The sequence below is a fragment of the Lycium ferocissimum genome, chromosome 6, assembly GCF_029784015.1.
Source record: "Lycium ferocissimum isolate CSIRO_LF1 chromosome 6, AGI_CSIRO_Lferr_CH_V1, whole genome shotgun sequence".
Taxonomy (NCBI): Eukaryota; Viridiplantae; Streptophyta; class Magnoliopsida; order Solanales; family Solanaceae; genus Lycium; species Lycium ferocissimum.
The window spans coordinates 21,148,882-21,175,424 of record NC_081347.1 but is presented as its reverse complement, the minus strand read 5'-3'; the positions used below and the strand labels follow the sequence as shown (position 1 = coordinate 21,175,424).

Genomic DNA, 26,543 nt, shown 5'->3' with positions numbered 1-26,543 from the left:
TAAAATAGGAACCTGAAAACTAAAAAAGAGTTTTAGTCTAGTATAATCGTTAGCAAACTACCACGAAGTCATATAGTTTAGTAATACTGATTGAAAAATGTCCACACAATAGGTGTGGTTTCAAATCTCAGTGTCCCCTTTCCCCTAAGTTACAAGGAGTTACAAGGATTTTCTAAAAAGAATCGCGAACCTAAAGAAAGATGATAACAAAATGAAGAAAATTAAAGAGAACTAAAAGAGCTAACCCCCATCTAATTAATACAATTGGGAGGAAACTGTGTGCCATGTGAAACACCGATGACATTGAAACAAGACGAGGTTGCTGGTCCTGATCCACGATGTCCATGGTATGCCAAGTTGATGTCCTCAAGCTCCACATTCTTACAAGGTACCAATGCACTACATTTTAAGCATATTGCTACCTTCGAACTTGATGTCCCCCATATCCTTCTGAACTTCACATTCTTTATCTCCACTTGTGAGCTTGATTTACCCTACACATGTTACCAATTATGTACTAGTATATAGAAAGAGCTTTAAAGAATGCAAAAATATAGGAAGTGTGAGTTTGACTCCAATGAATTAGTTGAGGCAAAAGAATTAGGAGTACTCTACATCCTATCTTTCCATTTGTCTAAGTTTTGAAGGATAAAGTGTGTTATTCATTTTTGTAACTGACGGGAAGAAATAAGTATTCAATAGTATTCCATTGGCAGATCTAAAGATAAAAAAAGGATTCGATTGAATTTCTTTCGTTGAAATATTCTATTAATCTTTATATAAGTAAATTACATGTTAAAAATAAAATTATGTACATGGGCTATTTGAAATTAACACTTAATACAAGTATCTCTAGAGCAATACTTAAGTAAGTTTAAAATTTTGATTACCTTTTTCTGTATCCCTATCACAAAAAATTTGGATCCACCTCTGAAATAGTTTAGACGTATGGACTGTGGCACCACCTAATAATACATATATGTGTCTGTGTGTGAGGAGTTTAAGTTATATATACGTGTAAAAACTATCAAGTCACCTAAAGGATATCTACAAATAAGTCTTCCTAAAATGTTGCATTGTAATCTTGAAAATAATACAAGTGATCTACTACAATAGATAAAAATGACCTGATGATGCAAAAGTTGGTTACACTCATGATGTATATATAACTTAAACTCATATTCATATATATGTGCATATGAATGTTATTGCTTACCGAGGAGCAACTTGTATGTGGGCAATATTGTTGATCAATAAAGATAGGATTGTTGACATTTTGCATGTGAATGTCGCTGAAGAATATGTTGGAAGCCACACTAGACAAAGAAGGTGCCCAAGTTTTGATCCTCACACCATTTTGAGTCTCAATGAAGGTGACATTCCTCACGTTTATTCCCTCTACAAACTCTCCAGGGGACTTTCCTAGGCTACCAATGCTAATGCCATGGCCTGGCCCACACGTAACGTTGGAAATGTCGATGTTTCGGCTGCCTGAGACCATGGAGATGCAGTCATCGCCGGTCTGAATAATGGTTCTTGAAATCTTGATGTTTGTTGATTTTCCGATTTTGATGCCATCAGTGTTGGGGCTATTTGCAGGGGCTGATATACTTAGGTATGTCATGTTTATGTTGTTGCATGCAAAAAGGTTGAAGTGGGTATTCTTGCTGTTGATTGATTTCACATGATGGATTTCTGAATTTGTCACGAAGTCGAATCTCATTGTCTGGTTTTGTATATTTAAAAAAAAAAAAAAAAAAAAAAAAAAAAAGTAAGTCCACGAAAACTGATAGATACTCTTCAACCATGTCAGAGAAGATAATCATCATACGATGTTGGAATGTAGATTAGCAAAAAGATACAGAAAAATTAGAAAAAGAAGCATATGAATTGGAAATTTTAGATACTGTAAAAAGATGTGTACTTATTTAAGTATTCTCAAAATTCTCACAATAAAATCAAATCACTAGCTACAGTATATAAGTAGTAGAAGTGGTGACTATTTGGGATCTCGTATAATGTTGGAGGATCTTTCGTTCTAACAAAGTAAAGAGATATAGGAAGAAAAAAGAATATGATTAATGATTTCAACTTGCTTAATTAAGCTTTATTTCATGACATATATACTAGAGGTTTACATCAAACCAATAAAAGTGAGGTAAATGTCCACATTTAAAACTTTACAATTGTGACGTGATATTATTCTTATCTTAATTTTTAACTGCTAACAATAAATTATTTAGTTTGATGCAAACATTGAGTGTTGATGAGTCTTTACCTAAGTTATACCATCTGTAATATGTCCACATCTTCTTAAAAGATCAGTAAGTATACTTGATAGAGAAGGAATAATACTATATTTCACCTCATAGTCAAATTAAGGAAAAAACTGAAAATTTTGGCAATAGACTTACAGCAGGAAGAGACATGCAATGAGAATTCTTGGAACAATCATTATATGGCCAAGCAGAAGCACCTTGTCCATCCAAATAGCCACCACCTTTAACCACAAGTCCACTCACATAAAGAAATCCTATCCATGTATTTGGATTGAACAATGAAGGATCTGTGGGAGCCTTAAGAACCCCTTTTATTAGAAATGTCATTGAACCCTTGCAAGGCCCCTGAAATGTCAATGAGTTCAACATGTAGGTTCCTTTTGGGATCAATACCTTGCTCCTTCCTTTCCATTGACAAGCATCATTCCATGCTTTGAGAAAGGCCTAAAATTCATTATATTAACAAACATAAAATCACTAAGAAATCATATTCATGTTAAGTACGGAGACAGGGGAAGACGCACTACTAGAAACACACGTTTTTAGACGGACTTCCGTCTGAAAAAGCGCTTTCAAACGTTGAGAACGTTCCTCTGGAAAAAATGTGTGTTTCTAGTGATGACATCCTCACTTCTGAGCCTTTAGGCCACAAGTTCAAATTATAACGAACTTCCAAAATGTGCTCGTTGAAAAATGTTTCTGTCAACAAGTACACCCGTCGATAAAACGCGTGTTTCTGACCGTAACACCCTCAACTTCTGACTTAGGCCACAAGTTCGAGTTATATTAACTAAGTGAAGAATAACCACTTTTTTATTCCATGACACGGGAGAAAAGCAATGACATATGTAGTTAACAAATTACGCGTTCAACTAAATCCAATAATTTTAATGCGGAGTTTAGATATACATGTAAAAAATATTAAATTTTCAATAAATATTACATTTTGAGCTCATTAATTCTAAAAGTGTGACAAGTATAGTAGTAATAAATATATAAAAATTGAAGCCATCAAATTAAAATTCTAGATCCGTCTACTAAGAAATTAAGGACATAATAGGTAGCACTAACCTGACTATTATCTGTCTTGTCATCAGCAACTGCACCATATGACATAACATTGAAGACTTTTGATGATGAACCATAGTATTGGCTGTCTTGTGCCTTGGCCATTGTTGAAAAAATGAGCAGACATACACCAATAACGCCCAAAGCAAACTTTGAAGTCATTTTCTCCTTCTACTACTTCTCTGTTGAAACAATCAAAAGGAAAAATTATATAAATGACATGAGCTTTTAATGTTTGATATGAAATTGATACAAATAAGTTTATCTTTTTCACTACATTCAATTTCTCTTTCCACTATTGGACTTATATCCTCTTTTCGTCTGTGTGAAATTGATTTCTTTCTACTTTGTATTGATTAATTACCTTTCTATCACATAGATTGACCAAGATAGGCTGAAAAATCCACAGATATTAAAGAATGTTGATGCCTTTAGTTTGGGTTGAGTTCATGTATAATTATAAAACATGAAGAAAGATAAACTACTGAAGTGTTTTTTTCCTGAAACTTCTAAAGTTGACTGAATCTTCAAGGATAATTAATTGTATTCTAATTCTAACTCTCTTTCCTTCTTTTAAATGTAAAAAGAAAAAAAAACAATTATTAACTCATTTTCCCATTTCCGGTTCCAATTTTAAGTCTTCAAAATATCAGATGAGTACCTAAACATTAAAAAAAAAAAAAAAACAAAGGTTTCATTATTTGAAGAAAGAAAAGGGTGTCATTATTTGTGTAGTATACTAGCTATTGATTGAGTGTGTTACGGTTTTCAAGGTGCAAACACAATTGTACATCTATTTCTACTTATTAATAATCTACTAAGTCACTGAAGTAATACAAACAACTAAATTATCATATTAAAAAGAAATGAAGAGAGAACATAACTACATCAGAAAAACAATACAATGCATCACGTTTGACAGCTTTTTTGGATGGTTATCACGTATCATTTCATAACTTATCATATTGATTTTATTATATTACTCCCTCCGTTTCAATTTATATGAACTCATTTGACTGGGCACGATATTTAAGAAAAAGGGAAGACTTTTGAAATTTATAGTTCAAAATAAGCCTTAAAAATTTGTGTGACCGTGAATCATTCATAAAGTGAATTTGTTTCCAAATTAGGAAAGAGGTCATTCATTTTGGCATGGACTAAAAAGAAAATAGGTTTAAACAAATTGAAACAGAGGGAATATATTGTATCATTTTGATGAATACAATGTTTGGATAGATTGTATGTTTTCCACATAATAACACACATAAGCAATTTGAAGAATATGTAAAAAGGTAGTGCAATTTTACTGCTTTGAATTAGCCGTAGTTGTTTTTACTTTTTTTTACCCAGTCAAAGTAACTAGGTGAGGTTTTTTCATCTGAAATAATGGCTCGAGACTTAAAAAATTTAGGAGAAAATAATGGTGGACTGGTGGAGTAAATGTAGGAGTTAGTTTAGCACAATAAACTATTAAGTAAGAGTTATATCAGCTGTAGTTATCTACCTATATAAACACTGTATTGGCACTATTTTTCTTAAGCATTTTTTGTGTTACTTATTTTTTATTAAAGAAAAGTTGCTGCATTTTTTTCTATTTAAAAGAAAGCTTTCTGCTATTTTTGTCCTTCCTTTTGTTCCTTTTTTTTGTTATAGAATAAACTTAGAATATTATAAAATAAAATAAAAGGTTGGATGCAGGGTAGAATTGTCATTAAAAAGCTAGGATAAAAGATAAAATAGGATTATTAAATAATAAACAAACCAAAATGAGAAAAAAGAATTAGGCAATGACGCGACATAAATGAACTTTCCGAAAGAAGTAAATCAAACAAAACTTGACCATTGGCTCGGAAAGAAGGAAATAATCAAAAATTAATGCTTTAGGCCCCCTGAATCAAAAGCCCCTAAAAGTATTATTATTATTATTATTATTATTATTATTATTATTATTATTATTATTATATAGGTAATTATTCGTTCCTATTTATAGTTAATTAGCTTTATAGGTAAAAGATCAGTATCGCATGTGTTATTATATAACTTGGGAAATGATCTTTCAAGTTAATAAAATGCCAGCCATTTGTTGCAATACAGTAGCTTTATTCTTGTTGTCAAAAACTTTTTGGTAGATATTGAGATTTAAGTAGTTTAATTCAAAGTTCAAAATACAGAAAAAGTTCTAATGTCATCTAACTAATATTTAAAAAAAAATTAAAAAAAATAACTACATTTCTAATGTTTATGATTATATAAAGAAATAATGAACTTTTCTAAATATTAATTGTAACTTTGTAATACGTATAATAATTTTCTAGTGGTTGTAAAAAGACTTTTGCTGAAAAATTGAAATTAATTGTAACTTAAGATATTGAAATAAAAACTTGATAATATAAAAGAAGATTTAATTCATTCCTATGTCATTGTACGAGAAAATTATAAATTATTAAAAAGAGTTGAAAATGATATTTAATTCTACATAATATATGATTTTTCTAATTATCATAAATAATTTTTTTTTTTAAGTTTGGGTTGTTCAAATGAGTGACCAATTTAGATTAAGTTTCTATCTCTTATTTATTAGTACATATATCTACCCTGTTGGATTTGATTTTTCCTTCTTTCCATACATTTGTTCTTGGGTTTTTTTTTGTTTGTTTATGACGATTTTATATATTATTTTAAACTCCTTTTTTCTTAATCAATTGTTTTTATTCGTCCATGAAAAGAAATAGTTGAATGGATAAATCCTTAAAGGATAACTTTAGAGCTTTGCATCTAAAAAAGTTAAAAGGGTGAATTTCGAAAAAAATACATGAACTTCTTTAAAAATATTATGATATCTTATAATATTTTGGCTTTAGGCCACTAATGATACATAGCCGCCCTTTATTCCCTCCGTCCCAATTTATATGGCACCATTTGATTTTACACAAAGTTTAACAATGAAATAAAGACTTTTGAAATTTCTTGTCTAAAATAAACCTTAGACATATTTGTGACTATAAATCATTTCATTAAGACTAAAAGGAGAATTTTCAAGTAAGTTTGTTAATAATAAATGAAAATATGACATTCTCCATGGACAGACTAAAAAAGTAAAAAGTGTCATCTAAATTGGGACGGAGAGAGTTAAGTAGGTTCGAGAATGTTATGTGAAAGAGATAGAACCATATTGGTATTTATATGCATGCATATGAACTCTGGAGGAAACTAGGCTTAGACAACTTTGTACAAAATCAAAGATTGTTGCTTCCACATTAAACTTTTAAACTCCCTTTCGTATGGCATTCATACCCTTTCAGCTTAAAGCCACTCGTGTTATAAACTTTTTGCCTAAATAATACGCCTTAGTTTCAGTATATTTGCAATGACCGTTAAGTACTAGTAATACATTTAATTCATCTGTAGGATCATGGTCAAGATATCAAATTGATTAGCTTCATGAGCCCACAATTACACATTCAAGTAGGAATTCCTCCAAGGGGTTGCCTTAATACACAATATCTCTGTATATCGCTTGACAGGTTTAACTAGAACCAACACCAGGAGTTGATTTTGTCTTTACAAACTATCAAACTATCAAAGATTTCAAGTTCAGAAATCAAGGCATGAAATGAGAAGGTCTTCGACTCTTCGGGATATAAATAGACAACACCAAGCACCTGCTCAAACAAGTCTACTTAAATCCTAATTTCACCCAAAAATAAAAGAACCATCAGCAACATCACAGCGCGTTAGCTTCAGTTTCTGAATAACAGCTTTACGGATATATTCAGCTGGCTCTCACGTAAGCAAAGAACATTTTATCAAAATGGTTCGCTGTACATGTAAGTAAACACGTCTATACAAGTGTTAACATAGTTGGCGAACATGTGAAAAAATATATACAAAACCTATCCCGTATTCCACATGGTACACAAGCATGGGCACCGAACAGAAACAATCATTTAGACTGGAAAGCAAGCATCTGAAACCTGTGTTTACCAGCGGCAAATTCCAGGTGTCTCCGTTCTCAAAATCGAAACCAACTCTTCGTACTTGGAAGCATATACGAAGCCCCATAACTGCATGGCACATGATAAATGCATAACCCACTCAAAAGTTAAATTCTCATGATAAATGCTTTTTGCACTCTTAAAGATAAATTCTCATATAGCTAAGTGCAAACAAACTGGCAACTGCCCTGACAGGCTGACACACACATGCATGTACATATACAGACAGAGACAAGGCAGAATACAACATGCACACGCGTGCAAACAGACACATAGAGATACAGTTGCAAGACTTACCTCAACTTCCTTAACTTCAAAGTCCTCAGTGTGTGCCAAACAAGAATTTCCATAAGTTTCTGATGTTGCACTTGAACCTGTTAGCCTGGAAAAGTCAACTAGAATTAATCCCTTGAACCTCCTGGGAAAAGTCAACTAGAATTAATCCCTTCATCCTGTATTCTGTAAACTTAGTTGACAGGGCATACAGGTAGAAGTTTATGGAGCTACGATATCCAAGTCAAAGATATCTAACACAAAAGATAAAATTAGCTTCCCCCTAGTTTTTTAACTATGGCAATAGAGGAAATAAGTTGGGATCAAAAGATTTGACTCCCCAGTAAATATATTAAATAAAAAAGGTGACGTTCATGATGATGAGGATTATAGTTGTGAAGTTGTGTTCATTGAGATTTTTTTTTTTTTTTTTTTTTTTTGAAATCTTGACATGATAACCTAAAATTGGACTGAGGAAAGAGGTATCTCCCAAGGGGCTGTGGGGCATTTGATTTTCCTCTTTTTTCTCCCTTTACTGGAGGACATTATTATACTAAGTAGGAAGCAGTGGAAAGGCATATATAAATAAAGCAATGAAATAAGGATCAAATTAAAGGCGAAAGAAATCTTACAGGTCTCCATCTAAGTAGAGGGCAAAATGACCACCGCCTCCCAAAGCTAAATACTCCGTGGAGCAGACAGTGAAATAGCGATTGACACCTACATAGGCGCCAGTGTCAATGTCATAAGTAATTGATTTGAATTCCAAACAGTTCTAAGGCTGATGGAAAAAACTATCCATAAAAAGCAAAAGCAGAAACAGCTCTAAGCATGCCAGGATTGGGATGATAACAGAGAGAATAATATGACTAGTTTCTGGAAAATAGTAAAATTCTTGATTATTACATCTTTGGTACCCACTAAGAAATCTATATTTGATAGCTTGTATGGTATACTACTATCACCAGCTAAAATTTTCAGCATCTTAAGATGACAGTAATTTAGGTAACCAATGGATTAAATATGTTTCAAACCCAAGATTTCCTATAAGACCACTACTATTTGAGTTCTCTTTTTGATCATCAATTCCATAAACAACAAAGGATAACCAGCCTTCTCCTGTCTCGATGTATTAAATAAATCCGAAAGGGACAGCAAGTAAAAACAAAGAACGGAAATTTGTTCTCCAAATTTTAAACGTCTGGTAGAATTACAAGGAACAAAGAGATACCTGTGGGACGAAATATGACAGGTTGGCCAGAAACATTTGAGAAGACAAATGAATTATTTGTACCCTGTCAAATACCAAAATCAAAATCAAGATGACAAATGGAAATTCAAAGACAAAGGTGACATGTTTTAAGCATTCTGCTCAGAATTACCTGATATCTTCTCTTCGTTGTTGGCTTTAAAGGTGCATCAACTAGCCCACCAAATACAGCACCGTTACGGTCCCCCACAACCTATAAGATTTGGACAACATGAGAGAAAAACAACTAGACAATCTATAAATGTCAAGCCTTAATGACTGCGTCCGCCATTCACAGTGATGGAAAAGCAAATGAGCACGGACAGGAATGCTTTTAACTTCAATAATGCATAGACAGATAGAGCACATGCAAGAAGAACAACCAGCTACAAATAAAAATCTGAAGTGACAAATATACTGCCCCTTGACTTCAAAAATGGCACACAACCAGGGGCGCAGGTAGAAGCTCAGCTACAGGGTCGGCCGAACCCAGTAGCTTTTGCTCTAACAGTTTATTTGTGTTAAAAAATTCGTTAAATATGTACTCATATTACATTTAAAACCCAGTTATTAGCACTTGAAAGTCTTTGTACTAAAATCCAGAACCATTAAGTTGAAACCCTGGCTCCGCCTCCGCACACATCGAACTTCTCCAGCTCATGACTATCATTTTTATTTTTCCAAAACCATAACGCCTACCCCAGAAATCTTGAGTTCCAGAAATATCAGAAGGAATGGATTACCATATTATGAGTTTATCAGCCAAGAGAAGCATTGCTTAAGTCTTTTTATGAAACAATGACACATTGTCTTTTCAGTGACAGATATATAATCTAGCTGACCTATACTTGGTTTCTGAAAATATTATCTGGACTGCAACAGAAGCACTAATAAGTTAGGGCATAAAAAGATAGCAAGACTTTGGAGTGTTTCACCATATACTAACAAAACAGCTGGGTCCTATTCCACATACAAGCAAGCATGAAATATACAACTGAAACAAAACATTATTCTTACTCATCTAAACCATAAGAAATCAAACAATTGTTCAAAATAAAAACTATTCTTCGATGCGTAACTCCTGGTACATAATTCTTTACGAGTCTCCAGTCAATTACCAGCAGACTGATGCCAGACCAGAGTAAGCTTCTCCTATATAAAGTTGAGAGTGATACTCCATTCCTCCATGTACTGGCAAAATAGAAATGAGAAGTTAAAGTCTACTACAAATTGGAAAGTAGGAGAGAAGATAAGCATAAAGCTGCTCAAAAAGCATTCAAACTTAACCCTGCCTGTATAACATGACCCACTTCCTGTCCTGCACAAGCACAGGTAGTGCAGCATAAAGAGCAATTCGTGCCTTCTCAGAGAGGAGAACTGAAGGCTCAGAAGTTTCCGGAAGATTGTTAAGAAGTTTCTGATTCATATCTTCCGAAGGTATCTGGTTATCTTCACAAACTTTGGAATTACTTCCACCAACCACTTCAGAGCTTCCCTTGGCGGAACCCTGATTTCTAAAGCCGCCTAGTCTAGCAACTTGGTGAAGAGCTTTGCCGAGGGACTGTTTACCCCTGGAAAATATACGTTTTTTTCTGCTAGGTTCCTTCATTGTAAGTTCGGGTATTGACTCAGTGTGATCGTCTTGCTTATTGCATTCGCCATTAGTGTTAGACTTACCCCCAGATCCTGAGGTCGACAACAGAGAATATAGAAATGCGGTGAAAGAAGATGTATCAGGACCATCAACTAAATCTTTGGCATCTTCCGCTGCATTTGACTCATGCTTACTTCCATCAGAATCAGATCCATCTTCCTAAAGAAATATAAGAACATTATTAGCATACAATTTTAGATTAACTAAATTCACACTAGCATTCCTCTCTAATCATGTTCTGAAAAACAAATTTCTTGAGCCGAGGGTCTATCGGAAACAGCCTCTCTACCCGACAAAGGTAGGGGTAAGGTCTGCATAACCCACCCTTCCCAGACCCCACTTGTGGGACTATATTGGGTATGTTGTTGAATTCACAGTATGGAGAAAACAAGGAATCACAAAACCTCTTTGTTGAATCTAAATACTAAGAAGCGTGTAATGAATAATGATGCAGCAATCCTAGCAACCCTAGCAACCTGTACTTCCTCTAATCCTAGAGGACCTAACGATTACCTTACTGCGGAAAAATCAACAGGGGACAAACTAGATAGAATTTGACATGAAACGAATCCCTATAAAACCAACAAAAATATGCAAGAGTTCGGGGTGGGAGGGTGGTTTCTCACTTGCCCTAACTAGACAAAAATTGAGAAACTACCAATTTCAGCTAAAAATTGCAAATAATCTTTTACGGAGTTCCTAAACAGATATCTCAGATTAAAAAAAAAAAGGCAGCCCGGTGCACAAAGTATCCCGCATTAGTAGGGCCCGGGGAAGGGCCACACCCGAGCGGTGTGCTGTAGACAGTCTATCCTAATGCAAACATTAGTAGCTACTTCCACGGCTTGAATAGTTAATTGTGAAAATGAAAATTACTACTATAGTAACTAGTTACCCGAATTATTCTTCAAACAGATTGCAAACATAGCAAAGAAAAGGTAGCTTACAGCCTAGGTGGAATACAACTACACTACAATAGTCAACCTAAACCCTTATAGCTGATCAATTTCCAATTGGGTATTCAAAAGAGCTGAAAATCAAACCCCATAGAATCAAATTTTATAATTCAGAATAACAACAATATACTCAGTGTAATCCCACACGTGGGGTCTGCGGAGGGTAGGATGTAGGCAGACCTCTTACACCTACCTTTGTGGGGCAGAAAGGCTGTTTCCCATAGACCCTCGGCTCAAAAGAATAACAGCCAATACAGAAACTAACATCAAAATACTGCACATTTTCAAGAACCCCAAAAATAATTATTTGAAGTAGCTCACAAGTCACAACCTAGGTGGACCACAACTACACTAAATAGTCAACTTAAAACCTTATAGCTGATCAATTTCCAATTAGGTATCCAAAAGAGCTCAAAATTTAAACCCCATAGAATCAAATTTCAGTATTCAGAATAGCAAAACAGAAACTAATATCAAAATACTCGAGTTGATTTCTCAAATGGTCACTCAATTAATAGTTATTATCTAAGAAAGTCACTTTCTTTGTTAACAAAGAATTGAAATCAAGAAGCAGGGTGACTTTCTGATATAATACAGAAACTAATATCAAAATACTACACATAAAATTCCAATTTTCAAGAACCCCAAAAAATAATTATTTCTTCTAAAGAAGAGCAAAAAAAAAAAAAAAAAAAAAAATTGAACTTACAGGTACAGGTGGTGGTCTAGGCTTTAAGGGTTTATCAGAAATGGGGTTGAAAATAACAGTGGCAACATCAGATACAAAGTGTGCAGCTTTACTCCTTAAAGAAGGATTATGATGGACAACAAGATTTTCTTGAATTTGCTCTTGCTTGTTTTCACTACCCATTTTATTACTCTTATTAAAGCTTTTTGTGTTGTATTCTATTCTTTTTTCTGACAAGAAATTCCACTATCTTTTTTGGGTTTTTGATGCTCTAATATGATGCCATATTTTTCAATACCATCCATGGAGAAAAAGACTTGAGAATATACCCTCTTTTTTAATTTTCTTTCATAATAAGAAAGAGGAAACAAAAGAAAGGAAAGTGGGTGGAATATTAGGAGAAAGTAGAAAAGGAGTGTGTTGGAAGGGACTATCTCATTCATCATCAGTAGTTATTTAGACATAGGATAATCATCAACCATCCAAACCTCGGGGCTTGTTTGGTACGAGGATAAGGGATAATTAGTTTCGGAATTAAATTTGAAATAAGTTCCTGTTTATATTTGATTGGGAGAAAATTGTGGAATAATTAACCACTGTATATCATGTTGAGGGTGGAATTAGAATTCCGGAAATTTCATGCCCCGGATAATTTGTTTCCCATTCAAACGATGCCTTATAGTTTTCTGAATAATTGGTTTAGTAAAATATTAAGCAGGCTAAGCGTCGTAAAGACTTCATGGCCCAATGGATAAGGCGCTGGTCTACGAAACCAGAGATTCTGGGTTCGATCCCCAGTGAAGTCGGTGGTGCATTTATTTTTGCTGTCTCCACTTTCAACAAATCAACTTTTGGTCCTGCAGTATAGAGATTCTTTCACATTAGTATTATAGTATATTTTTAGTTTCTTATAGAAAATTTATTATTATTTTTATTAGATAACTGAATAATACTTATATTGAGATTTACTTTTAATTGTCTTATACATGAATGTAAGATTTTATTCGCACCCAACCCTCCCAACAAATACAACCTTTTTTTCTTTAAAAAAAACTGAGATTTTTTTCACCTCATTGCTATGATTCCCGGTTAGCATCTTGGAGACACGGCGATGAAATTTATATATCTGCTATATGAGGTCATGGAAGGGGGAGTGGAGTATAGCTCTCACTTCCATGCCAGTGCTTGATCTACAAAGAAGGTGACCTTTGCATTGATTATAATATTTGCTACAAGTGCCCTTATTTGTGTAATATACAGTATTAGAATCGAAGTGTGGAGAAAAATCTCGAAGCTGATCAAAAGCCATATGAACGAGACTAGAATTAACAAGCTTTTGCGACGGCTAAGCGATACATTAACTTTATTCATGCGGAGCACTACATCAAAATAATTGCTTATGTTCGCATTGTAGAGTTGAGGCTTAGATTTAGGTGTTCAAGTAATCTTGGCAGAATTTGTCAACTCAACTTTGGATATGTGGAGTTTCTATCTCACCATAGATGGCAAAGAGCTTAAATTTAACGTGTTGGGAGATGAAAGTGTAGATCAAAATTACAAGCTTCCCTCATTTAAATTCATCTTCCTTTACTTTGACTTATTTGATACATTTGGTTACAACAATACAATTACACAGTAGTCACCACTCTTAAAGGCTCATGCTCCAAATGTTTCCGTCATCTTAGTTGGAATGTCAATTGTTGGAGATTCTAATGCTGTAGAACGGATAACCATTTGCCTTTGCATACGTCGAGTGCAATATTAATAGTGTGGAAAGTCTTGGTGCTTTTCTACATAAAGTTGTAGAGTTATATGCCACAATGATATGGTATGGTAATCCTAGGGGCAACAAAAAATTTCAATGGTCATCCACAATCCTTAAACTATAAGGCATATTTGTCATACTGAATTAGATATAGAGTAATAAAGAATGGGCAACGGAAAATCCAATGGTCATCCACTGTCCTTGAACTATGACGCGTAGGTGTTACCGATTTAGTTTGTTGTTTTCCTATTCTTTGGTCTTTTGATTTTTATTATCTAGCTATAAGAAAAGTATTAGACTAAAGCATATTTCTTACTCTCTAAGTATCGGTGATATGACTGGAAAATTTTGCACGCTCTCGTAATGATGTATTGATAGTGTTGAAACTGTAGCATACTTCTCACGTGCAACGTGTAGTGATATAATAGGGAACTCTACATGCTCTAGTCAGTGGCGGAGCCAGGAATTTTATTAAGGGGTGTCAAAATATAAATAAGTAAACACGCGAAAAAGCCAACAAAATAAATTATGTTAATGAAAGCAGAATGTAATTGCATTATCGCAACTGTACTCAATGAGGTTTCATCTCTTGAAATGTTTTTACAATAGCATCATTAGAAATATTAATAAATACATCTTTTTCTACATAAGGAACTAAGCAGCCGCTCAAAAGTCCGTCATTCATCCGATTCCGCAGGTCATTCTTAATAAACTTCATTGCCAAAAACGTCTTTCAACGGATGCAGTGGCAACTGGTAGAAGCAAAGAAAATTTCACTAAGCGGAATACAAGAGGAAAGTTTAAGTGCTTCTTCGTTTGAACTAGTTTTCTTGAGAGATCACAAAGTCCATTCAGATTGGCGAACCTTTCATCAATATCACGGACATCAATAATGTATGTCGCAAGCTGATTCTCAAGAGCACCCCTACTAAATTCATCAAAATCATCAGGATATAATTCGGCCATTCTCATTATCTTCTTGATGTTAAAACTAGAAAATGAGTCGACTGGATTCAAACAAGCAACTCCATGAAGCAAATCAGTAGTCACCTCATTAAAACGATCATTGAGTTCTTGAAGTTGCCAATCAATAATTTTATAGAACACATCATAACGATAATGATGTAAGACCGTATGATCAGCAGGTTTACGCCGTGATCTTCCAGAGTTAACATAAGGCTCATCAAAATTAGGTATCAAAATGTTATACTTGATACAAAATGTCGATACCTTATCAATAAGCTCATCCTAGGCATCCTCCCTCAACGATTGCAACCTTCTCTTTGCTACTTCAACGAGCAGCATAGCATTTGCAATATCCTGTTCTTTCTTTTGTAATGATTTATTAAGCTCATCTGTGATTCCTAAGATATCTCTCATCAAATGCAACATAAAAGCAATCTTAAATGTTTGACAAGCTTCAAGATATCCTGTTGCCTTAGCACTTTCATCTGGAGAACATGCATCAACAACAAGTGCATCAAGAACATAAATAATAGAGCCAAACATAAGAATAAAATTACAAAAGGATTTGTAGTGAGATCCCCAACGAATATCACCAGCTCTTATAAGACCAAGTTCTTGATACAAGCCTCTACCTGTTGTAAGTTCACCCATATCTAATGCCTCTTGAATTCTTTCTTTTTGAGATTCTCGAAATTCATCCATACGCTTAAAAGAAGCTCCCAACACATTCCAAACATTTGAAACTAATAATACAAGTTCCCCCACTTGAATACATTTTTTAGAAACCGCAACAAGAGTTAGTTGAAGTTGATGAGCAAAACAATGAATAGAATGTGCTGAGAAACTTTCTTGCCTAATCAACTTTTTAAGGCCTTTTATCTCACCTTGCATATTGCTTGCCCCATCGTAACATTGCCCGCGCACATAAGATAGACTCAATGAATTTTGAGAAAGTAAATTGACAATTGCACTCTTTAGAGATAAAGCACTAGTATCTTGAACATGTACAATATCAATCAATCGCTCCATCACAAATCCCTTTCGATCAACATATCGTAAAACAACAGCCATTTTCTCCTTACGTGACACATCAAAAGATTCATCAACTAATCAGGCAAAGTAGTCACCATTTAATTCCTCAATGATAGCTTTGATGGTCTCTATCTTACATGCAGTCACAATATCTTTTTGAATCATTGGAGAGGTCATTCGGTCATTCTGAGGGGCATGTTCCAATACATAATCATGAATTTTATCACAGTGTTTCGCATACCATGAGAGAATTTCAAGAAAATTACCCCTATTAAGTGATGATTTAGACTCATCATGACCCCGAAATGCAAATCCTTGATTCACAAGAAGTCTTACTACATCAATTGAAGCAGTTAAGCGAAGCCAGTACTCATGCTTAAATTGATCATATTGCTCCCTCCCAAATGCAGATATAATAGACTGTTGTTGTCGACTTAGATCTTCAACTCTTTTTTTTTGCCTGATTATGAATGCTATTTGGCTTACCAACGTGTATCCACAAACTTTTCTTTTTATTCCAACTCTTAAACCCAATGGTCGAAAATACATCACCTCCACCTTGATGAATGCTACTATCTTTAAATAAATAACAATACAAACAATATGTTGCATCGTTACTTACGCTATACTCCAACCAATCGATATTCCCGAAACCATTTAGGATTAAAACGGCGCATATCTCCATAAAAATCTGTTGAAGGAAAGATATGATTCTCAGGTTGACAAGGACCTTGTCGAATGTATGCTCTCCTAATTACATCACGATCGTTTGGATGATGGTCCAAGATTTGAGTTCTTTTCGCCGGATCGTACTCTAAAGAATCTAAATCAATTTCTTGTCTTTGAGACGAATGCAATGGTAGCATTCTCTAAATCAGTTTCTTGTCTTTGAGAAGAATGCAATGGTACTTCCGATTGATTGACATTTTCTTCTCGATTAGGTTGATTATGAGAGGACAAATTTGATTTTGGTACTTTGGAAAAATACTTCTTCAGCGAGTTTGGAGACTGAATTATAGAATAAAAATTAGTTAGAAGTAGAAAAGTAGCAATATAGCAATAATCAACTAAAACAGCCACACCCTTCAGGCTTCATCACTCAAAAGGTAATATCAAATAGCACCACAATACTTTCAGAGAAATAAACCAAACCAAAAAGGATATTGCACAAGATTGAATAAAACCACAATGCCGATTAACACCTATGGCACAAATCAAATGCGTTCAAATCAAAATAAACTGACCACAAAACTAGTCAATGCTGGGCCTATAAATTTGGATGGCAATTGGCAAGATAATCCAAATCTAAACCAAACAAGAGTAAGAAACTAAGATTGAATGAATGTTTTTTTTTTTTTTTTTGGGTTTCAGATTAACAAAAGAGAAACGGAAATCCACTTTGTAGTACACTAGTACAAAGACATTAAATTAAGCTTTTTTAACCCATTACAACATCACTCACCATGGAAATTAATTAGTGCAAAACAAAAATAACGTCAAAAAGAAAAGGAAAATTTGAAGAGAGGAGAAAGAAAAAGACAACAAGAAATAAAGGGTGAAGACTAACTTACCGTTGCCATGACGACGACGAGCGATTGATGGAAGAGAGGTGTAAGCATGAGCAGAACTTGGGGATTTGTTTAATCCCTTACTGACTCTTAGTAGTCACGTTTTTTATTTTAAAAATATAGTCTACGTTGTCGTTTCAGCTCAGTTATTATTATTTTTTTTTTTTAAAGAAAGGCCAATGACTGAAGTAAAAAAAAAATAAGCATGTCGCGAACTGGGATCGAACACGCAACCTTGTTAGCCTGGACCATTGACACCCCTTAACCGCTCGGCTAAGCTCTCAACTTATTACAAGAGGTGTCAATAGTAGTACATATATGTATAAAACCAGAATTTCACATACCTATACAACGTAATTTTCCAGCAAAGGGGTGTCGCTCGACACCCCTCGGGACTAGGTAGCTCCGCCCCTGGCTCTAGTAATATTGTAATGATCCTATTACTAGAAGAACTCATCAATTTGTATCTTTAAATTGTTATTAAAAAGGTAAGATTCTGCATTTTGTTTTTGAACGGGCAATTTGCACGATTGTCCTTACTCGGGGTGGTCTTTAATTTTTGGCCCTCAAATTGCTGGTTTCAATTTTTTTCCTTCGCGTAAAATATTCTGATGTTCTGGGTTCGAACTCCGGTTCAGTCAAAAAAAAATAAATTGCAAGACAGAATTTCATGCAAAAAAATGTTTTTGCACAAATGGGTTGGAGCAGTGGCCCATTTCGCTGGACTGGTAGATTGAGCCCAAATAATGGCTTCTGAAATCATTTTTCTGCGCGGATTGCCCTTCTTTTGGGGTGGTCTTTAAATTTTGCCCCTTATATTTGTGGTCTTTAAATTATGCCCCTCATATTGCTGGTCTTTAATTTTTGCCCTTCGCATTGAAACCCTGAGCGTTCACGCAGAAATCATGAGGTTCTGAGTTCGAACCCCCGCTCAAGCAAAAATTAAAAAAAAAAAAATTGCAAGGCAAGGTTTGGGTCGCGTGTATGCCGGACCCGGCATACACTTGTTAAGGAATTATCAAATTTATGCCGGACCCGGCATACTCATGCCTTATGGGCGTATGACTTGGCATAAGTATCTTGGTCCGCATAACTTTGGTAATTCCTTAACAAGTTTATGCCGGTGGGGGCATACTTATGGGCAAACTTTTAATGGGCAAACTTTTATGCCGAACCCGGCATAAACTTATGAAGGAATTACAAAAGTTATGCCGAAGTTTAAAACCCGCCTTAATACTTATGCCAAGTTGAGTATTTTTTTTGTTTTTTGTTTCTTGCGCCATTAAGGCATAAGTATGTCGGGGTCCCAGTCCTTTTGGAGGCCATGTCGCGCAGCAAAAAAAAAAAAAGAAACTTTGGTAATTCCCTTTGAGACTAAAATCCAATAGAGACCTTAAAAGCTGATTTTTTTTGCACGGATTGCGGGACATAGCGAAATTTAAACTTATGCCTTGCGAATTTTTTTTAAAATTTTGATCGTGCGGGAGTTCGAACCTAGAACCCATTTAGGGTTTTTGCTCGGCCTACGAAGGGCAAAATTTAAAGATTCCAAATTTGAGGGGCAAAATTTAAAGACCACCCCAAAAGAAGGGCAATTATGCCGCGCCCTGCCAATCCGAAATTCCTACAAGCAAATGGGCAATCGATTTGCAACAACAACTTTTGGAGTGGTCTTTAATTTTTGTCCCTCAAATTGATAATCTTTAATTTTTGACCTTCGCTTAATACCCCGAGGTCCTGTATTCGAACCCAGGCTCAGTAAAAAAAAAAATCGCAAGACATAAGTTGGGATTCGCAAAACATAAGTTGGACCCCAACTTATGCCTTAAGGCAGAGGTTTGTCTTAAGGCAAACTTTTACCCAAAATTAGGCCTTAAGGCAGAGGTTTGCAAAATTAATAGCAAAGTAATATTTTTTTTTTTTTGCCTTAAGGCAGAGTTTAAAACTCAACTTATGCCTTAATCCAACTTATGCCTTGCGAATCCCACCTTATGCCTTGAGTATTTTTTTTGTTTTTTTTGTTTTACTGAGCGGGGATTCGAACCCTAAACCAAAGGGCTTTAAGCGAAGGATAAAAATTAAAGATCACAAATTTGAGGGCCAAAAATTAAATACCAGTCCTTTTGGAGGCCATGTCGCGCAACAAAAAAAAAAAAAGAAATTGTTTCTTAGAGGCTTACTCAAATTGTTAGACCTTTGAGACTAAAATCCAATAGAGACCTTAAACTGATTTCATTTTTTTTGCACGGATTGCAGTTCAAAGGCGTTGGTTTTTAATTTTTGTCCTTCGCTTAAAAAGTGGCCGAAAATATCCCGAGATTTTGGATTCGAATCCCTGTTCAGTAAAAAAAAAAAAAAAAAAAAAAATTTGCAAGGCAAGGCTTCGCAAAAATTATGCCTTATAAGGTAGAATTTACCTTAAAAGTCTGCCTTATGGCAGAGTTTGCCTTAAGATTCTGCCTTAAGGTCTGCCTTATAAGGCGGAATTTTAAGGCAAATTCTGCATTACGGCAAAGATTTGTCTTGCGAAATTTTGCAAGCCAGAATTTTTTTTTTTTTTTTACTCTGCTGGAATTTTACAAAATTTAGGCCTTTTGAGGCCTAACTTTTGCTCGAATATGCATAATTTTGCTACGAAACTCTGCCTTGCGATTTTTTTTTTTACTAAACCGGATTTCGAACCCAAAACCTCGTGATATTTTAGGCGAAGGACAAAAATTAAAGACGGGCAATATGAGGGCCAAAAATTAAAGACCACCCCCGAATAAGGCCAATCATGCAAATTGCAACTGATTTTCCACTTCTTGAAAATATGCAGTTTTTGCTCTTAAAAACCTGCACTTTTGAACTCTTATTTTTTTCTTAAAACCAATCCGAAAATTGTGGTTAGTAACAGTCTATTTGCAAGCAAATTCAGTCTTTGCGGTTAGTAACAATCGATTTGCAACAACAACTTTTGCGCAGTTGCTACACCTTTGTTTCTTTCCTTATCTTACTTAGTAAAACAACCTTTCTCGCTAGGCGATCACCTTTTATATGGGGAGAACTTGCCCAAGTAAAGGGTCTTACACGACGATAATCTGAATTAGTCGGGTTTCAATGCGTGAATGTGGAATACTTGGTGAGAAACTAAAAAGGTAAAAGAGATAATAGGTGAGATGCAATCACATAACATATTATTATCTCATAGAATAAACTATCTATAATTACATACTATACTATTTCTTTGTTATATTTAATAACATTAAGTTTGTCATTTGAATGAGAGTTGAACTACGTCAATTACAATTTTACTATTGATTGACGTGGTGTCAAGACTCAATTAGTGGGCCATGACGGGTACCCGGAGCTAACTATCGAGCACCACTTGTCATGCTGTCTATCATACTCAGCCTGAACGTACATCATTCTCAACACCAGACTTATCATGAAACAATCTCCAAATATCTCCCAAAGCATGTGTGCATACATAGGCCCATAAGGCTCCAAAATGATATATAAGGTATAGGCTAAAGAAGTCTCATAACATCTATTACCCACACATAAGTATCTACGAGCCTTTACTAGAGTACTGAGATCATAAGGACGGGACAAGACCCCGCCATGCCCAAATATGTACGCAAAAGAAAAATATACTAACAGTGGCAACTCCGGGGTAGTGGAGTGCTCCTGTGTATGCTGGTATGACTCCTAAGGATCTGCACCGTCTCCCTGTCTACTTGTGGGCATGAACACAGCGTCCATAAAAGAATGGACGTCAGTACTAACAATGTACTAAGTATGTAAAGCATATATGATAACATAATAACGAAGTATAGAAAGCATAAGAAGAAAGGATAATTGTAACTGCTTGCCTCTTGAGGCGGAATCATGCATGCTCACTTTTACCTTTAGAACATATCACACATAAACTGTCTGAATCAATAACATCATTATCCCGCGTCCGGGATAATCATCTCACGCCGCCCACTAGTGGTGCTGCCCGTGCCATATAGACACGGTGTAATAAGCCGCCCGCCTTAGCGGTGCTACCCGGCCATCTAGGCACGGTGTATCATCATTACCTATAAGCCGCCCGCCTTAGCGGTGCTGCCCGGCTATCTAGGCACGGTGTAATCATCATCATATACCTAACATGAAGCATGCATAGGAGCTCAAGTAAAAACTGCAACTTTATCGGAGTGACGTAAGGTCGGTAACCTCCGATTGTATTATGGAACATCATGATCGTCATGTCTCACCTTGAAGGAACTAGCATTATGAGATGAGAGTATCAATAATGAATAACATCAAGGGAAACATAAAATAAGATCATAAATCTCATAAAGCGTCAATTTATAAACTTTGGAATCTTTAGAAATAGAGTCATCATCATCATTATTATCATAAAACACATCTCATCTCTATCTCATACGGAGCTCTTAATAATCTAGAGCTTTCAACTCTTGGGATGTAAGAAGGTCATGGAAATATAAGAAAGACAATAATATAAGAATCATGTCTTTTGAAAGAAAGGGACGAGCCTTAACATACCTGTTCGACCTCCTATTAGCTACGCTTATCCGTCCAAGCTCGTAAATCTACATTCGAGAGGATTCACACTATCGTTAGACGCATTGTCGCATACTTGAGCTAAGCCTTCAAATTAAACTATTCTATATTCTGCCGAAAATCGGGCAGCATCTCCCCTGTTTATATGCCTAGCCCGGAATCTCAATTCAACAACCAACAACAACAACAACAATACCAATATCAACCATAATATTCTCAATACCAAAATACTCCATAAACATCCCATATGGTGTTTATCCCATATTTCCACCAACAAAATTATGATACGGCTATTTAACAGTTCTATCTCCGTAAATAAACCAAGATTAACATTAATAATAAGAGATTCATACCTTTCTCCCGATAATATTGCTATATCTCCACTTTTTTCCACCTTGAACTGAGCCAAACGCGTTGCTATACGATTTTGTAATCGCAACTGTACGCTATCTGGATCGAAATTCGGGAATTATACCTGGTTTAGGCTTAAAATTTGGTGTTGGGAATTGGGGAGAATTCTCCAGATTTTTGGAGAGAGTTTGGGGTGTTTTGGCTGATGAAATAAGGGGTAGGCCCCTTTTTTTAACGGTCCAGGGTTTGCCTGGACCGACTTAAAATTTGCTCAGCACGATCGCGCCACCTTGGGGCGCGTTCGCGCAGAGCAAATTCCTCTCCTCTGACAGTCTGTCTTAAAATGTTCATAACATTTGATCCCGTTATCGTATGAGGGCCCACGACCAATGGTTGGAAATCTATTTCAATTATCTACAACTTTCATTTTTGGTGTTTTTCTAAATTCCAAAATGATAATGGCGCTTTGGCCTCTTTAATTCAGATCGGCCGAAAACGTATCCTTAAATCATCCTTTTGGAGGGCTTGTGCCCATATTTGGCTTAAGGGTCCTTCTTAAGACTTGCTCAGCTTTCCATGTACTATTCATATAACTTTTCATATGTCCTTTATTAAACCCCGACATGTGGGTCCCACCTTAACTTACGGTTACGAGGGTTATTCATCAAGTAACGTATTAACTGATTTACACCATACAGTCTCCAAATGTTATATATATGTTATTATTATACTCATATAATATAATCTTCATCCTTAATCCTTGTATAACTTTACTCTTCCTTGAGCTCATACTAAGCCGTCTACAGTCTTGGTAATGCGAAATTTTTCGGGGTGTAACACGTGGAATGCATGTACAACACACTTGAATGAAAATTAGTATTTGGTTAAAAGGAGTATAACAGACTAATAGTAGGAACTACAAGTTGCAAACGGGCGGGTCAAATGTGATCGTATATGCACAGATAAAAAATGGAGTAAACAAAAAGGAAAATTTACTTGCCATAGCTATCCCTAAGACTTAATTATGAATAGTAACTACCTTTTTTAATATTTAAATTTAGTAGCTATATTATTCAAAATTTACATTTCATAGCTACCCACTTTTTTTAATTAACTGTGCTGCCCCATAATCCCTAAATACACGCCGCATTACTGTCTCTCTCCCTAAATATACTCTCTCTCCCTAAATACATGGTAATTGTTCCATTTTTTCTTCCATTTTTTCAAATCATAATTAAAATTGATTTCCAAAAATATGACTTCATATACAAAGAGTTAATTAATGGCATCAACTAGTAAACTTGAAAACAAAAAGATCAATGGCACTGTTGTCCTTATCAAAAAGAGAGCTTTAGAGCTTGTTCCATCTGAAGTGGTTCGACGACAAGTTTATGATATTTTTGGGTATAAGGTTATCCTGCAGCTTATCAGTTCTGTTAATGGAGATTCAGGTGATTACATTCATAACAATTCGTTTGCTAAATCTCTATGGATGGGCCGAAAGAAGAGGAAAATCCTTCTTATGTTTGTTGATCATGTGGTATTGTTTATCTTATGAGTGATGAAGAATAGTATTGATTATACCAATATGATATTGTACCATCATCTAGGAGCAAGAGAATAGGTTGTTGGTGTAGAAATACCATTGATGAGAGTTGTAGAGCTTTATGCCCACCAAGTGTTTGATAAAATGTTTCAGTATATTTCAGTGTATTTCTGTGTATTAGCAAACAATATATTTAATTTTCAATATATTTCAGTGTATTATTTTTGCCATTGACTATGTGTATTTCAATATATTTCTGTGTATTTCTGTTTATATTTAATTTTCTTTGCCATTGATTATGTGTATTTCACTGTGTTTTATCTAATTTCCGTATATTTCAGTAATGTTATGGAACCTCATAGAAGATATTTATTTCCTTAAATACAACCGTTTTTTATTCAACAATGATTTTGTATTTCGAAAATGCGAAGATATTTATTTCCTTAAATACAGCCGTTTTTTACTCAACAACGATTTTGTATTTCGTTGTATTTCATTATATTTCATTGTATTTCGAAAACGCGAAAATGACCAGAAATACAATAAAAGCAGTTACGAATTGTAATTTTGCAACTTGTAGCTATAAATTGTTAGAACCTATAAAAAGGTAGCTATTTGTGTAAGTTACCACCCATATTTAACACAGATAAAGATGGGCTAACAGAAAAATATCAATATTTCCATTGTTTCAGAAATAGTCAATTGGAACACAAGCTAAAAGCCAAAATAAACGACTCACAGTAAGCAAGAACTCATGAAAAATAAGAAGCAAACAAATGAATATTTATAATATGGATATCCATTTTTCAATTTGATTAATGGATAATATTCATATTTAATTCATTTTTAAGTAATATGTTATTCGACGCGTATTTAATGGTTCAAATGAATAATTACTCCCCCATTTCATTTTACATGACACATGTTGACTTGGCACACTCCTTAATTTTTTTTTATTAGGGGTGTATTTTATATTTTACTAAACTAGCCTTATCAAATATCAATGATGCTTTCGAACTCTAAATTGATTATTAGTACTCTATGTAGTTATTAATACTAAGGGTAGTATGGAGAAAAAATAGTAGAACTCTCTTGATTTGCTAAAATAAATAAGTACAACAACAACAATATACCCAGTGAAATCCCACAACGTGGGATTTGGGAGGGTAGAGTGTATGCAGACTTTGCCCGTACCTTGGGAGATAGAGAGGTTGTTTCCGAAAGACCTTCGGCTCAAGAGAAAGCATGACAAAAAAGGTCAGATAAGGACAAATAATTCAAAACAAAGATGCAAATAAAAATAACGAAAACGAATAAGCCATGTTAAAATAAAGAAGTAAAAAAGAAGAAAATATACTCCTAGTTTAGTATAGGGGTACAATGAAACGGATAGAATATTTATCTTAACCATCTTGCCAGCCAAATAGTAACCGAGGCTGGACTTAATTATACACGCATCTTGCATTTACTCATTTAGTAAAAACACGGAGGAATTTTTGATCAAGATAATACATTATTTAAAATAATTAACAAGAATAATACAATACTTTTGAAATTTACAAAAATAGAATAAACGTAGTTGTGAATAACGTTTTAGGTAATATTTTATTAAAATATTTTAACGGAAAAAAGTTAGGACAGACGGAATAACGAAAATATAAAATGTAACTGTGAGTAATGTTTTACAAGTATTTCGTAACTGGGAGTTACGACTCTCTGATTTTATTAATTACTCTCTGCTAAAGTACGATTTGTGGGTCGAAGATGATTTTCATTTCTCTCACACATTTCTTCTATGCTTATTTTCTTAATTTTCTTACAAAGGTGAGAAATCTCCTATACTACAATGCATATTATAGTTACTCAATTTCCTAAGATAAAAGATAAAATTGAAGACCACTCAATTTAAATAAACATAAGTAAAATTTATTCCGTTGTGAAATTTGATTGATCTGCTCTTTCTATGACTTTTGTTCCTTGTGGCCAAAGTGCATTGGTCCTTACATATTTCGAAAAAGTATGCAAAGATATTTGTTTATCATAATATAATTACAATGCAATTTTAAATATCATCTTCGATTGTAAAAGTATTATTAGTTACAAAGAGATAGATATTTCAAAAAATGAAAATAAAATTTAATTAAATAAACTTTAGTGACACAAGTATGTGTATTAAATAAACATTTTTTTTTTCAGTTGAAAAAGTAAATAAGAATTAAGGTGTGGCTAGGAAAAGGAAAACGAGTAAGGGACTTCTATGGAACTTAAATCTCCACTTTAATTGTGCGAATTTCTTTCGTTATGTATCATTTTTGGTGTAGTTTGTTAGAAAGAAATAAAAGAGAGAGAAATAGGAGAAAAAAATAAGAAAAGAAGCACAGAAAAAAGGAGTGAGAGAAATGAAAATCAGTTGGACCCACAAGTTTTACTTTAGCAGTGTAATTAATAGAATTAGAGAGTCGTAACTCCCGGTAACGAAATACTTGTAAAATTTTACTCACAATGACGTTTTATGTTTTCGTTATTCCGTTCACCCTAACCTTTTCTGTTAAATTTTTTTAATAAAATATTACCTAAAACGTTACACACAACTATGTTTATT

General features: G+C 34.5%; 4 protein-coding genes and 1 non-coding gene across 6 annotated transcripts; 1 reads left to right on the top strand and 4 right to left on the bottom strand.

Moving 5' to 3' along the window:
• Positions 1-58: 58 nt before the first annotated feature.
• LOC132060724 (exopolygalacturonase-like) lies at positions 59-3,517 on the bottom strand. Its single transcript, XM_059453679.1, has 4 exons — positions 3,351-3,517; positions 2,415-2,723; positions 1,217-1,726; positions 59-494 (listed from the first exon to the last, which is right to left on the bottom strand). The coding sequence occupies exons 1-4, from the start codon at positions 3,507-3,509 to the stop codon at positions 252-254; spliced, it is 1,221 nt and encodes a 406-aa protein (XP_059309662.1). The 5' UTR covers positions 3,510-3,517; the 3' UTR covers positions 59-251.
• A 3,490-nt stretch (positions 3,518-7,007) lies between these two features.
• Positions 7,008-12,598, bottom strand: LOC132059491 (uncharacterized). The gene is made up of 8 exons (XM_059452112.1): positions 12,184-12,598; positions 10,157-10,677; positions 9,983-10,055; positions 8,998-9,078; positions 8,847-8,910; positions 8,248-8,335; positions 7,640-7,724; positions 7,008-7,411 (listed from the first exon to the last, which is right to left on the bottom strand). The coding sequence occupies exons 1-8, from the start codon at positions 12,343-12,345 to the stop codon at positions 7,328-7,330; spliced, it is 1,158 nt and encodes a 385-aa protein (XP_059308095.1). The 5' UTR covers positions 12,346-12,598; the 3' UTR covers positions 7,008-7,327.
• A 297-nt stretch (positions 12,599-12,895) lies between these two features.
• TRNAR-ACG (transfer RNA arginine (anticodon ACG)) lies at positions 12,896-12,968 on the top strand. The gene has a single exon. It is a non-coding gene; the product is annotated as a tRNA-Arg (tRNA).
• A 1,591-nt stretch (positions 12,969-14,559) lies between these two features.
• Positions 14,560-16,576, bottom strand: LOC132060723 (uncharacterized). Of its 2 annotated transcripts, none has more exons than XR_009415992.1 (2): positions 14,978-16,575; positions 14,560-14,855 (listed from the first exon to the last, which is right to left on the bottom strand). XR_009415992.1 is itself a non-coding variant. In XM_059453678.1 (2 exons), exon 1 carries the CDS (start codon positions 15,962-15,964, stop codon positions 15,176-15,178), a length of 789 nt encoding a protein of 262 aa, XP_059309661.1. In that variant the 5' UTR covers positions 15,965-16,576; the 3' UTR covers positions 14,560-14,852; positions 15,158-15,175. The 2 variants fall into 2 exon arrangements, 1 of the variants encoding a protein (XP_059309661.1); XM_059453678.1 differs by having other exon boundaries at positions 14,560-14,852; positions 15,158-16,576.
• On the bottom strand, positions 16,004-16,537 carry LOC132061202 (uncharacterized). The gene has a single exon (XM_059454057.1). It carries the CDS (start codon positions 16,535-16,537, stop codon positions 16,004-16,006), a length of 534 nt encoding a protein of 177 aa, XP_059310040.1.
• Positions 16,577-26,543: the final 9,967 nt, after the last annotated feature.

Bases quoted from the DNA above. Each gene is read 5' to 3' on its own strand.
- LOC132060724 (XM_059453679.1), bottom strand. From the start codon at position 3,509: ATGACTTCAAAGTTTGCTTTGGGCGTTATTGGTGTATGTCTGCTCATT. The intron at 2,724-3,350 runs GTTAGTGCTACC...AATGAATTTTAG, and splicing joins ACAAGACAGATAATAGTCAG to GCCTTTCTCAAAGCATGGAA. The intron at 1,727-2,414 runs GTAAGTCTATTG...ATACAAAACCAG, and splicing joins ATTGCATGTCTCTTCCTGCT to ACAATGAGATTCGACTTCGT.
- LOC132059491 (XM_059452112.1), bottom strand. From the start codon at position 12,345: ATGGGTAGTGAAAACAAGCAAGAGCAAATTCAAGAAAATCTTGTTGTC. The intron at 9,079-9,982 runs GTAATTGACTGG...CAAATCTTATAG, and splicing joins GGTCTGGCATCAGTCTGCTG to GTTGTGGGGGACCGTAACGG. The intron at 8,336-8,846 runs GTATCTCTTTGT...GCGCCTATGTAG, and splicing joins TGTCATATTTCGTCCCACAG to GTGTCAATCGCTATTTCACT.
- LOC132060723 (XM_059453678.1), bottom strand. From the start codon at position 15,964: ATGGCTGTTGTTTTACGATATGTTGATCGAAAGGGATTTGTGATGGAG.
- LOC132061202 (XM_059454057.1), bottom strand. From the start codon at position 16,537: ATGCAACATATTGTTTGTATTGTTATTTATTTAAAGATAGTAGCATTC.